This window comes from Melanostigma gelatinosum (genome assembly GCF_949748355.1).
Source record: "Melanostigma gelatinosum genome assembly, chromosome: 13".
Classification (NCBI taxonomy): Eukaryota; Metazoa; Chordata; class Actinopteri; order Perciformes; family Zoarcidae; genus Melanostigma; species Melanostigma gelatinosum.
The window spans coordinates 1193765-1206916 of record NC_136646.1 but is presented as its reverse complement, the minus strand read 5'-3'; the positions used below and the strand labels follow the sequence as shown (position 1 = coordinate 1206916).

Sequence of the window (13152 nt, the reverse complement as noted above, 5' to 3'; positions counted from 1 at the left end):
ACATGCTACCGAGCAGACAGAGACATAGTTAGCGTGGGGAAGTCCCGCGGCGGCGGTGTGTGTGTTTACATCAGTGATGCTTGGTGTCGAGACGCTATTGTTGTTAACCAACACTGTTCCCCGCTGGTGGAGTTTATGGTTTTAAAGTGCCGTCCTTTTTACCTGCCGAGGGAGTTTTCAGCCATTCTACTGGTGGCTGTTTATATACCTCCGAGCCCCAACAACAAGGACAGAGAGGAGGCACTCAGTGAACTTTACAGAGCCATCAGTGAGCAACAGACAGCACACCCAGACGGCCTTCTCATCGTTGCTGGAGACTTCAACCATGCTAACCTAAAAACTGTTCTGCCTAAAATATACCAGCATGTTGATTTTCCAACCAGGGAAAACAACAAATTAGACCTAGTCTACACATCGATCAAGGGAGCGTACAAGGCGTCCCCCCTCCCCCACATTGGCCTCTCCGACCACCTCACTGTCTTGCTGAAACCGGCCTACAGAGCAAGGGTCAGAGGACAGTACTGCTGCACTTCAGGACTGCTTTGGTACTACAGACTGGGACATGTTCAAGCAGGCAGCCACCTACAACCATCACATAAACATTCAAGAATACACAGAGACAGTCACAGGTTACATCACCAAGTGCATTGATGATGTAACTACCACCAGAGCCATCACCATCCGAGCCAACCAGAAGCCATGGCTGACAGGGGAGGTCCGCACACTGCTCAAGGCTCGCGACACCGCCTTCAGAGCTGGAGACCCAGCTGGGCTGGGAGCAGCCAGGGCTGACCTGTGCCGTGGCATCAGGAAAGCTAAACGACTGTACACCAGGAAAATCACAGGACATTTCAAAGACAGCAGGGACTCACGGAGCCTGTGGCAGGGCATTAGGACCATAACGGACTACAAACTACCGCCACAGACCTGTGACAGTCACACCTCCCTGCTTAACAACCTCAATGGCTTCTTTGCACGCTTCGAAGCACAGAACAACACACCTGCGCAGAAAACCACCCCCCCCACCGACGACCAGGCTCTGTGCCTGTCCCCAGCCAGTGTGAGGAGCACACTGCTGAGGATTAATACCCGCAAGGCTGCGGGACCTGACAACATTCCTGGTCGTGTGCTGAGGGACTGCGCAGAGGAGCTCACGGATGTCCTCACCGACATCTTTAACACCTCCCTGAGCCAGGCTGTTGTTCCCACGTGCTTCAAGGAAACCACCATCATTCCTGTGCCAAAGAAGTCATCTCCAGTCTGCTTCAACGACTACCGCCCCGTCGCATTGACTTCTACCATCATGAAGTGTTTCGAAAGGCTGGTCATGAAGCAGATCAAATCCACCCTTCCTCCCTCCCTGGACCCGTTTCAGTTTGCTTACCGAACTAAACGGTCCACAGAGGATGCAATCTCCTCCGCTCTACACCCAGCCCTCACACACCTGGACACTAATAACTCCTACGTCAGAATGCTGTTCATAGATTTCAGCTCAGCATTCAATACAATCATCCCCCAGCAGCTTGTGTGTAAACTTACAGACCTGGGCCTCAGCCCCTCTCTCTGCAACTGGTTGTTGGACTTCCTCACAGAGAGACCACAAGCTGTTCGGGTCAACAACAACACTTCGAACACACTAACACTGAGTACGGGGGCCCCCCAAGGTTGTGTGCTCAGCCCCCTTCTCTTCACCCTGCTGACCCATGACTGTAAACCCAACTACAGCTCCAACCACATCGTGAAGTTCGCTGACGACACTACCGTGGTAGGTCTCATCAGCCACAACGATGAGACTAACTACAGGAAGGAAGTGAACCAGCTGGTCCGTTGGTGCCAAAATAACAATCTCTTCCTCAATGTGGGGAAAACAAAGGAGATTGTTGTTGACTTCAGGAGAACCCACTCCCAACCCCCCCTCCCTCTGACCATCAATGGTGCTGCTGTGGAACAGGTGAGCAGCACCAAATTCCTGGGTGTGACAATCACAGATGACCTCACCTGGAACAGCAACACCACTGCACTGGCAAAGAAGGCCCAGCAACGCCTGTACTTCATCAGGAAGCTCAAGCGAGCAGGAGCCCCCCCCCCCATCATGCTCTCATTCTACCGAGGCGCCACTGAGAGCATCCTCAGCAGCTGCATCACGCTGTGGTTCGGAAGCTGCACCGCCTCCAACCGCAAGAGCCTGCAGCGCATTGTGAACTCTGCCCAGAGGATCATCGGAGTCTCACTCCCTACACTACAGGACATTTACAACACCGCCTCACCCGCAAAGCACTCAGCATTGCGGGTGACCCCACCCACCCCTCCAACAGCCTCTTCAGCCTCCTGCCTTCAGGGAGAAGGTTCCGCAGTCTCCGTTCGAGCTCTACCCGGCTGAGGAACAGCTTCTTCCACCAGGCGGTCAGGATGCTGAACTCTCTCCTCTCGCTCCCCCTCTCTCCCCCCCTGCCATCTCTCCCCTGACCTCTCTACCCTCCCCCTCACCCACCTTTCCCCACTGCCTCAAATGGAACATACCAGGACATCTACTCCCCCTCACACCCCTTCCCTCATCCAGCACCAGTCACTTTTTCTATTTATTTATTTTAATTTTTTATTCTCTGCTGCTACGAACAAATACCCCCCTCACACACCCTTCCCTCATCCAGCACCAGTCACTTTTTATTCTCTGCTGCTACTTGTTAATCCTTTATCTAGGCCCTTATGTTCTTAACTTTATTCTATTTTATTCTATTATATGTTATATGTTCATGTCTATATTACACTGTGGGACTGCGAGAAACGGCATTTCGAATTTTCTGTATGCATAACACATGTGGAAACTTTGACAATAAAGTGAACTTTGAACTTTGAACTTTGAACTGAACTTACTCACAAACACACAGAGAAGCAGCAAGGCGCCATGCACGGCGCTGGTCTTACCCATCATGGGGTTCAGTGTTTTGCTGAAGGACACTTCGATGTGTGGGCAGGAGGAGCCATAGATCGAACTACCGACCTTGCGATTAATGGACAAACCTGCTGGGCCTCCTCCGGCCCCCCCAAATGTCCCTGGTCCAGATGGAGCTCAGGGTGAATCTCCAGTGTTTGTCCTCACAGCAACTCCCTCATAGCAGCTCTCTATGGAGGACTTAAAAGGTACAGTCCCCTATTGAGAACCGCTATACTTCAAATCAGCAGCCACGATGAGGCTCTGATCTGATATTTGATTTCAAACGTCTAACGTTTTCTAACCGTAGCGTCTTGGAATTAAACCCTCCTCGATTTCTGGTATCTTTTTTTACTTTTTGATAGTATGTCAGCTGTTCTGGTATCACTTCAATCTCTGATAACAACATGTTCTATTCTGAGAATATTCGGAATGGTTGACTTTGGAGGGAGCTGCATATGTGTGTGTGTGTGTGTGTGTGTGTGTGTGTGTGTGTGTGTGTGTGTGTGTGTGTGTGTGTGTGTGTGTGTGTGTCTATCCGGGCTCCCCGTAGTCCTTCTATTGGTCTTCTGAGTGGGTGGTCTGTTCCAAGAGAGGAGCACTGGAAACATTATACCTACATACACACACACACACACACTCCCTGGAACACATCTCAAGACATCCATCCAACAGTTGTTTGTTATTTCAGTCTGAATTAAACTGCCATCCCTCGAGCCATACTGCTGGCTAATAAAACCCAGTGCCCACATCTACAGAACAGAAGTCTCAGTGACATGGACTGAACCTGCAGGCCTCTGGATGAGAGGCCAGAGACTGATCAGGTTGTACTTTACAGTCTTCCTTACAAAGTCCACTATATCAGTGTTGTTGTTAAATGCTCTTTGAACTGAAATAACCTGGAGTCCTCCTCTTCCTTCCTGTCACTTCCCCTACATTCCCTGTGCTAAGAATAAGCTCTATCAAGTTCATGTGTGACTTGGCTTAACATAATTATACCATGACACCGCTACCTCTCTCTCTCTCTCTCCCTCCCTCTCTGTCTTGCTCCCCGGTGTCTCTTGTGGTCCTATAACCGGTAGACAATTAGCAGGGAAGGGTGGTTTTATGAATTAGCCGGTAACAAGGGATGAGCAAAAGAGGGATTGATTGATGGATGGAGGTGTTGAGCTTACAGAAAGTCAGATTTTCCATGTGCAATGCTGTTAAGGGATAGTATTGTATTACAGAGCACATCAGAATGGACATGAGTGCAACAGACAATAGTCAGATAGAGAAAAACATCCTACTTCACATCAAATCTTCTCCTGGAGACTCCTAGAGAATGTATTTCCTCAATAGTAACAGGTGAGACCATCCTTTCATACATTTACACCAAAGATATCACTCAGGCGTTTCAATGAGAATGTATTGACGCAGTAGCTCTTCTGAGATCAAAGGTCCCCAACAAGGAAGTTCAAGCCATTTTTCACCAGTGCAATCCCAAAATGCAGTGCGGGAATTTAGTCAAATCTGCACAGTTCACGCATGACAACTATGCGCTTCGGCTCCAGTGCGAATAATCTGCATTGCTTTATTCCATTTACTGGTAGAAAGTAGAACAGTTAATCACCTTCATACAGAGCCAGGCTGGCTGTTTCTTTGGGCTAAGCTAACTAACTGTTAGCTGTAAACCTTTGCAGGTTTCATGACTACATCCTATGAGTTTCCTCCTTCATAGTCCCCGTGTCCACAAACAATTAAACAAACCTATCCAGACAGCATGTCTAAGGGGCTAACATTAACCACACAAAACATCAAATAATCGCACCCCAAATTTGATGCTAATGCTAGCTGTTGTGGCTAGCCCTGTTCTGCGACCGACATATAACGTATGGTCTCTCTCAAGCCATATATTTTCCTTTATTTGGTTGTCGAGGCAGTCGTTACAGTATTTGCTGTTTAATATTGGCTTTTGAGAAACCAAATTGATCAAATATTCCCCCATTTTGTCAGCAGGCTAACTACGACCCAAGATACTGAACCGTCTGGTCAATCCACCGATATCAAAGTCTGTTCAAATATACTTCCCCCCGCACAAATGCTCTGCAGGGGCATTCAAGCATTCACAAGAGTCCACAAAATCAGGTTTTATACATTTTGAATGAAAATCCTTGAAAGGAATTTTGATCTGTTTTTACTGTGAATGGTCTACATGGCTTTGATGGAGGATTAAATCCTTTCTCTGTGTATTACAAACTGCTGTGCAGTGTTTATGATCCGACAAGCCTTTAAACTTGTGGATCTGTTAATCAAACCTAACTGAATAGTATTTCATCTTCTGACAGGTACTTTACCTGACACGCAATAAAATAATATAAGTTAAATGCTGAGCAGCAAATCATTTCAACGCAGGTGTGACATATGATCCATTAATGTGGGTGTGACTGGGTATCTGACAGTACTTTGTTTCAAGCAGCAGTGTGTAGCAGGTTTAAATTGCATTTCGATCGGTTATGGAAACTGGGCTTGTATATGGTTGTGTGTGTGTATGTGTGTGTGTGTGTGTGTGTGTGTGAGAAAGATGCCAGTGATCTTTTTCCGTCTTTCTGTCTGTCTCTGTTCATTCATTATTAATCCCTCAACAGTGTCCCGCCCTACTCCCTGCTCATTTATTATGGCTGCGCAGTAGAAACGCACTGGTAGGGGCATCCTGTGCTAGGTGCACGTCTCAGGTGATGTAACATGCACTCTGGCGGCCATCTTGTAGATCCACAGCTCTCGACGACATCGGCTGTGAACAACTTAACAGTCTCAGCATGAAATCCACAAGAAAGGAATGGAAAAGATAAGAAATAACTGATATTGTGTAGCTTTAATTGACAATGTTATCGCAATACCTGACAGCGAACACAAGAGGGAGCTCCTCTGCACCGCACACATATGAGCTGGACACAGCAGCATATTACTGCCACCAATATCAAGTTATTTTCATAATAACAAGAACATTTTCTTGTATTAACGTACGCCTTTTCTCATTATGATAAATACGTTAACACTGTGAAACACCATACAGGAATTCACTGACATTAACTTATATCAGACCAAACGCCACAAAACTGCCCCAGGAGGAGAGCCGAGATGGAAGCTAAGCTAACCCAGCTAGGACCAGAGGCCGTTCCACTACCCAGCCTACTGCTGGCTGTCTGATGTTCGGTCGCAGAACAATAAGATGGATGAAAGCAGCGGGAGATCAGTGACTGTTGAGCCCACATCTTCACAGGGACCTGGATCCATCGTCCATCCCGGATCAAGCTGCACTCAGGTGGACATCAGGACAGAGCTCAGGACTCCGGTGGGACGAGAGGAGGTGGGCTCTGTGTTTACACCATCATGCTTGGTGCTCACACAGTCAAAGTTGAGGGACAATGTTTTCCTCAGGTTGGATTTTTAATGTTAAGATGTCGGTCATATTAGACTTGTTTTTGTTGCTGCTGTTCACAGGAATGTACAGCTACGTCCGTTTTGTTTGTCATGTGTTTGTCACATGGCATCAGTCGATTTGAGAACTTAGGAGTTCTTCTGATGTGAATCTTTTGCCTTCGAATGACACGCTGTGTTTTCACTTTACTCATGAAATGATGTTCCAAGAGAAACATCAGCATGTCAGCATATCTCCCCGCAGGGTTCACACACCAAATCCAACGCGGTCGAACCCTGAATGAATGCTCACCAGTGGCCGCCCTCCATCTGCCGGTTACTGTGATAACTTTCTGTAATTTCATCACTGAAAAGAATCATTACTGCAAGGTCACTGGAGCAGCCTCGTGCTGTCTTTCTACCAGCTTTGGTGCATAGGGGCCTCCAGCTGCAGGTCCAGGTTCACCTCATTTACTTTACATTTTCAAGGCAGAAGGGGAATTTAACAATTTTATGTTTTACCTTCTTAAAATGTTTTATAGTGTGATAACATACTCATTTCTTTTTTTTAAAATATATTTCTCATTATTTCAACACATCACTTAATACAAGCACTACTTATTAATACAATTAAAAGAAGTTCCAGTCAATGCTTTAACATGTAGCCTGCCATGGCCTGATAGATGGACAATGACCTGGATGTGTTGGTTCAACACCTGGATGTGTTGGTTCAACAGCTGGATGTGTTGGTTCCTGTTCCTATATGGAGCCTGTTAGAGCGGCAGTTTATAAAAAATAACTTTTTGTCATCATTGCTCAAACTGTCACTCTATCCTGGCAGTATAGACAGATAACCTGTGGAACAATCTGCTTCCTCTGCCTCTTTTCAGTGCCACTAATGACATAACAAGATCCCGGCGTTGGTTGGTTAGTTTTGGCTCCACTGTTTCCAGCAGGGCGGCCGGGTCACAGACGTTCTCACTGCCTGAAGTTTAAATATAATCCAGTATCTCCTCAATCCCTGTTTGACTCTGCAGCATGTGTGAGACTGATGGAGAGCCGAGGATATGCTGCTGGGTTATTTTATGTACTGCCAAAATAAACAAATAAATAAAAGAAGGAAGAAATGTCATTATGCAAATAAGTTGTGTTCTGGGTTGGTGGGCTTGGGTTTGAGTTTGTGGTGAGCAGGCTGACACAAGGGGAAGTGGGCCTGACGCCATTCAGACACACAGCATTGAATTATGGATGATTCTGTCGAAGAGAAATGCGTGTTTACTCTGTTAGTATTATAATTATGTATTGTGCTTACATGTAGCTTAGCAAAGGGCCCCCCTTGGTTACTGTTGCTATGCCTATCAAACGTTAGGTTTGGACAGTTGGCTCGCTCCGCGCATATCGCTCAGAGGTTCACTTTCTATGTGTGTTTGTTGTAATTAGAAACGCATCATATGAGTCGTGTTTAATCAGTTTTAATACAGTTTTTAAAGGAGCCTTTATCCGACAGTGAAGGAAAGGAGGCGGAGTTTCTGAGGGACGAAGAATTCACTTCAGTTAACTTTAGAAGTGTTTCTAGTTGGTTGCCATGGCGTGTGAAGGTAGCGGCATGTCAGGTAAGCTCAACGCACACTTAAAGACGTCCATTCGAGTTAAAGTGCATATTCCTATTTATCATGGCTGTATTTGTGTACATCGCCTGGCTGTATCCCGCACAGTGACACCATTGTGAACATGTAGGTGGAGGCAGGGCCGGACTGGCGGAAAAAAGTGGCCCGGGAGTTACTGTCAGACCGGCCCACTCAATACACCCACTCAATGCATCGCACGTATCGACCAGTCAGTGGCCTACTTGGAAAAATAACATACACTTAACATTATTTTGGATGATTACAAAGAAATTACATCATACATGTTTTTTTTTTATAACATTTGGATCCACCAATTTGCCCGGATGGACACATTGAATAAAATGACACTGGCTATTGTAACACTCCAAGGTAGGTATCGTTTGCTAGCTGAATATGGTTATACGCAGTGGCAGCTGGTGCACATGTTCTAGGTAGGGCTGTTTTCTATTTCCCTTTAATAACTTGAGGGTTACCGTAATAATTCCCTTTAACAGGAAACCAGTGGCGGCTGGTCAATACAGGGGCATGGCCCCACCATGAGCCACGCAAAAAAAAAAAAAAAAAATTATAATAATCATAAATTATATAAATTGTCAATATTTGTGTTTTTGAACTATGGAATGTACCCAGTAATGTGTGTAAAGTATGATATCTGCGCAAAATATATGCCTTTCCTGCTCGTGCTCTCTGCCTGTGTGCTCTCTGCTCGTGCTCTCTGTCTGTGTGCACGACACTCTGAGAACGCGCAGCTTGAGGGGCCTAATCGTTTTGGCCCAAAAGAGACGGGGCTATGAAGCAGTTTAGCCAATTGCTGATTCAAGATATAAATGAGTGACATACAATTTAGCCAATCAGCGCCCTCAAATAGATTCAGCTCTCCTCATTGCGCGTTCTCGTCAGGAGAAGTCTCTACAGATGCCAGCGCCAGCGCGAGCACTACTCCTCCAAGACCCGTTTGAGAGGAGAACTTTGGCGGAGATTCTGCAGCCAAAAGAGCTGATATCAGATCAGCCTGACCTCACAATCAGACAGCAGACTCGCGGGAAAGGGAAGCAGTACATGCGGAGCTTCTGTACTAGCTGTACACCAGACACGTTTGGCTAGCTGGATGACGTCATGTTAATAACGTATTTAGCTTTTTAAAACAACGGGGACGGATCCAGCATGGACAGTTACGGGAGTGAGGGATGAGGAGGTAAGGAAACATGAGAACACCAGGGTAGGGAGTGAGGGATGAGGAGGTAAGGAAACATGAGAACACCAGGACACACATGGAGAACTCTGTCAAGCTACATGTTAGACAAAGTGAACATCTTTTATTCTACATAGTTGTCCTCAGTCTCATCTGCTTAACTTGGTCATGGAGGCATCAACATGTAATAGAGATGTTAAATTAACAGTGAAAACTCATCATAGCTTAATTTAACATCAGTATTCATAATTACACTTCATGTTTACTTCTCCTGATCTTTACCTCCTATAACAAGGTCCATAGGGGCATCTCAATAAATGAACATGTTATATTATATTATATAAGTGTTATTTACTGATTGTTTTCGTGTTGGAATACATGTTAAATATTTAACTGCCAAGTAATAATGCGTGTTTGATACTTACATTTTTTTTGCATTAAATCATACTGGGATGTTTGCTGAAATTGATAGGATGGCCCAACCTAGAACATTTTCCACCAGCCACCACTGCAGGAAACGATACAATCGAACTATATTCAGGTTACCTTTAATTAAGTTGGAAAAATGAAATGAAAGAAAACCCCTCGTTGCTGGCAGGATGTCGCCTGAAGCGTGGGAGTCCAAACTCTTATGCCGTGTTCACACCGATCGCGTTGATTTTTTGACGTGCGTCGAGATTACATACAAAGTCTATGCACAGACGCGATGAGACTGGCGCGCCGCGATTTTGCGATGGCGCGGCGCGTTGGACGCGTTATTGCAGTGCGGTGGACGCGTTGGACGCCGCAAAATCGCCAACGCGCGAGTTGAAATTTTTCAACTTCAGCGACATAATCGCGTGACGCTGTGGCGCGATAGCCTATCAGCGTTGAGTTGCTCCCCCTGTCATCACTGGCTTCCTGCCGTTGTTGAATCAGGAAATAAATCCTGTAGCCGTATGTGTTCACCCAGAGCTCTACGATACCTCATATCAACAGAGACCGGACCAAACTATGTGTATACATGTGTTTGTGTAAACCATACGATACAAACAATGAATAGACGCTGCCGTATTTACGTCTACGTGACGTTATTGAGTGCTGGTGGAGCTGCTACGATGTTAGCATAGCCTAGCACCGATCCATCAGAGCTCCATTGAGAAGACCAGTAACCTACAAATCGGCGGCATCATTACGTAGTTATTTCGGAGTCCCTTTTTGTCGGAGAAGACAAGTACAAATCGGCATCATTACGTAGTTATTTCGGAGTCCCTTTTTGTCGGTTTATTGCCGTTGAATCACAGCCAAATCAGTTTATTTTGTGTTCCTACAGCTGTAGTAAACAGCGACCGGTGGCTTGCTAGACACAGTGAATACAGCTCGATACAATCCACGGAGCTCCTCTGAACAATATTATGAACCAGACATGACGGCGTTTGGCATTCCGATGTTTGAGGGACTTCCACAACACGTACAAAGCAGCAATTGTCCTTATTCCTTTCACGGTTAACAGCGGAAATAAATGGCGGCCAGATGGAGGCTTCCAGGACGATAAACCACGCCCCCTCTCCGGAGCTACGAGATTTTGCGGCGTCTGGTGTGAACACGACCGGCGGCGCGTTGGACGCGATTGTGCAGTGCGTTGGACGCTTTTTTGCAGTGCATCAAAAAATCAACGCGACCGGTGTGAACGCAGCATAAGTCCGCTTCACTCAAGAGAGCAATAAGATAAAAGTGTGGTACCTTAGTTAATGCTGCTGAATCGGTATTACATTACGAATCCCCTCCCCCCAAAATAAAATAGTAATATGATAAATACAAAAAAATCTACATAAAAGGCTGTAGTGATCTAGAATTAATTGTGGAAGGATAACATATAGCAGATATGTCACTATCTATATGTGGCATTCTAAACGTGAAGAGGCGGGGCTTAGGCAGCTCCGTGAACTACTATCGACCAGAATGCCGGCTCCGGCGCTGAATCTATTTGAGGATGCTGATTGGCTAAATTGTATTTCACTCATTTATATCTTTAATCAGCATTAAAGCATCATTGGCTAAACTGCTTCATAGACCCGCCTCTTTGGGGCAGATTGCATGCTGGGTGTGTGTAGGGGTGCTGCCGGCTCACAGATGGAAACCACGAGTGTGAATACAGATCGCGAGGAGTAGTATAAATATCAGTCAGCGATTATGATCTTTAAGTATTAGAGTAAATTTAACGTGTTCTGTGAAGCATAGAATACAGTCGGGGTCGGCGATCTCAGAGCGAGGGCCGGTTGATGATGGAGGTGGTCCGGTATTGGACCGGCCCAAACCCCGTCGGCCTACCGGGGATACCGGGGGATCCCTGATGGCCAGTCCGCCCCTGGATGGAGGTTGTAACGCTGCCTTGTGTCATTTAACGCGAGTAACCCACTCATGCTGTTCTGTTCCTCCACAGACGCGAGGATCGGAGAGGCCCTGATCAAAGAGTGAGTCTCCTTTCTGTCAGTTGGCTGAAGTACGTTCTTCAGCTGCTTTACCTCACGTCAGTCCTTTGTGGAACTAAAGTCGTTATATCGCTCTCTTTAAAGCCACAACAATAGTATTGTTGTCATAGTGGAGCTCTACGCTGCTGTAAAAATCGCATTAAGTCAAATAAAAGGAGGCATCACTTTGTCTGGAGCTTAATTGGAGATAAACCTTAGCTGAATTTCAGGAGCAAGGCCACACCTCCACGGGGCCACTTCCGGCCACACCCTACAAATACCCACGGCCACCATAGCTCAGCCTGCTACGCCTTTCGCACCAAACCGTAAGGCTGCTACACCTTCAGAAAAGAGTCAGGCTGCTACGTCGTTCGCACCAAAACGCAAGAATGCCCGCAGCACCGCAAAAACAACGAACAGGGAAGGAAAATAAACCCCTTACCTCGCCAGCATGGACCTGCTACTAACCGGGCCTCCCGATGACGACGAACCGTTTGCCTCCCCAGCCGCCACCCGCACAGCCCGGGGCCGCACTCCACCGAGGCAGGGCTTCCAGACGCCACCGATCGCCTCAGGGAGCGGCCCGGCGGCCCAAACGCAGCCGAACCCGCCGACCGGCCACATCCATCGACCGGAATCCCTCCCTCCGGGCAATCCGCCAGTACGGGGACCCAGACCGACCGTCATCGTCCAGCGAACCAAGTCCCACACCGGCACGCCTCCGTGGCAGACGGCGATCCGCTGCCCCCGAACGCGGGCAACGGACGCGGAAGTCCCCCCCTTCCTCCTCCGCTCGCTCCGGACGCAGAGCTCGGGGACAAACCTCCGACAGCCCGGCTTCCGGCGACTCCAGCATCCCAGCACGCCGCGCTCGAAGCCACCGGCACGGCGCTCGCGCCCCGACCGCATCTCCCAGCGGGACCGGCCCGCCCAGGATCGCGGCCTGGACCGTAGCGCGCCTGTTAACGGAGCGCAGGAGAGGGGGATCCCCCACAAGCGCCGCGACAAAAAAGCGACACTGCTCCAACTCCTCGCAGCCGCCATGACACCTCGCCACGCAGCGACGGACTTTCCATCAACACACGGGCGCGCCGTAAGTGACGCAATCACGCACCACCAAGCCCCGCCCCGCCAGCCTCGACGTTCCAGGTTGCCAGGTTCACAGTGTCCCCCTCCACCACCACAATGAAAGAGAGAAGAAAGGGAAAAGAGAGTCTACGCAACAAAGCACACCGTGCCAACTCCTCCAAACCTTCCCAAAGTCACGTCAGGCACCAGACGTGACTATCTATATATCTATATATGAATATATATATGAACATATATATCTCATATCAGACAACAGTCTGATGTTCACTGATCCAGCCATGTTATTGAATTTGGCAGCATCGTCTCTTTGTGTATGGACCTCTGTGTTTCTGCTGTCCATCAGATGGTGGAGGCTCACCTCCCTCAGTCAGTGAGGGACATCCTGAAGTGGACCGTGGAGTTTTTCAGGAACAATCTGCTGGGCTGGATTGTGGATCATGGAGGATGGGTATGTTGGGCCTT

At 47.6% G+C, this 13152-nt stretch overlaps 1 protein-coding gene across 1 annotated transcript in view; it reads left to right on the top strand.

The window, feature by feature from the left end:
• LOC306787313 (apoptosis regulator BAX-like) overlaps positions 1–13152 on the top strand; it is a gene marked incomplete at both ends in the record, with an annotated part of 127157 nt that overhangs the window by 104877 nt on the left and 9128 nt on the right. The window contains one exon of the mRNA XM_079282431.1: positions 13034–13138. Within this exon, the coding sequence (XP_079138557.1) occupies positions 13034–13138 (105 nt within the window). The remainder of the gene's footprint in view (positions 1–13033; positions 13139–13152) is intronic.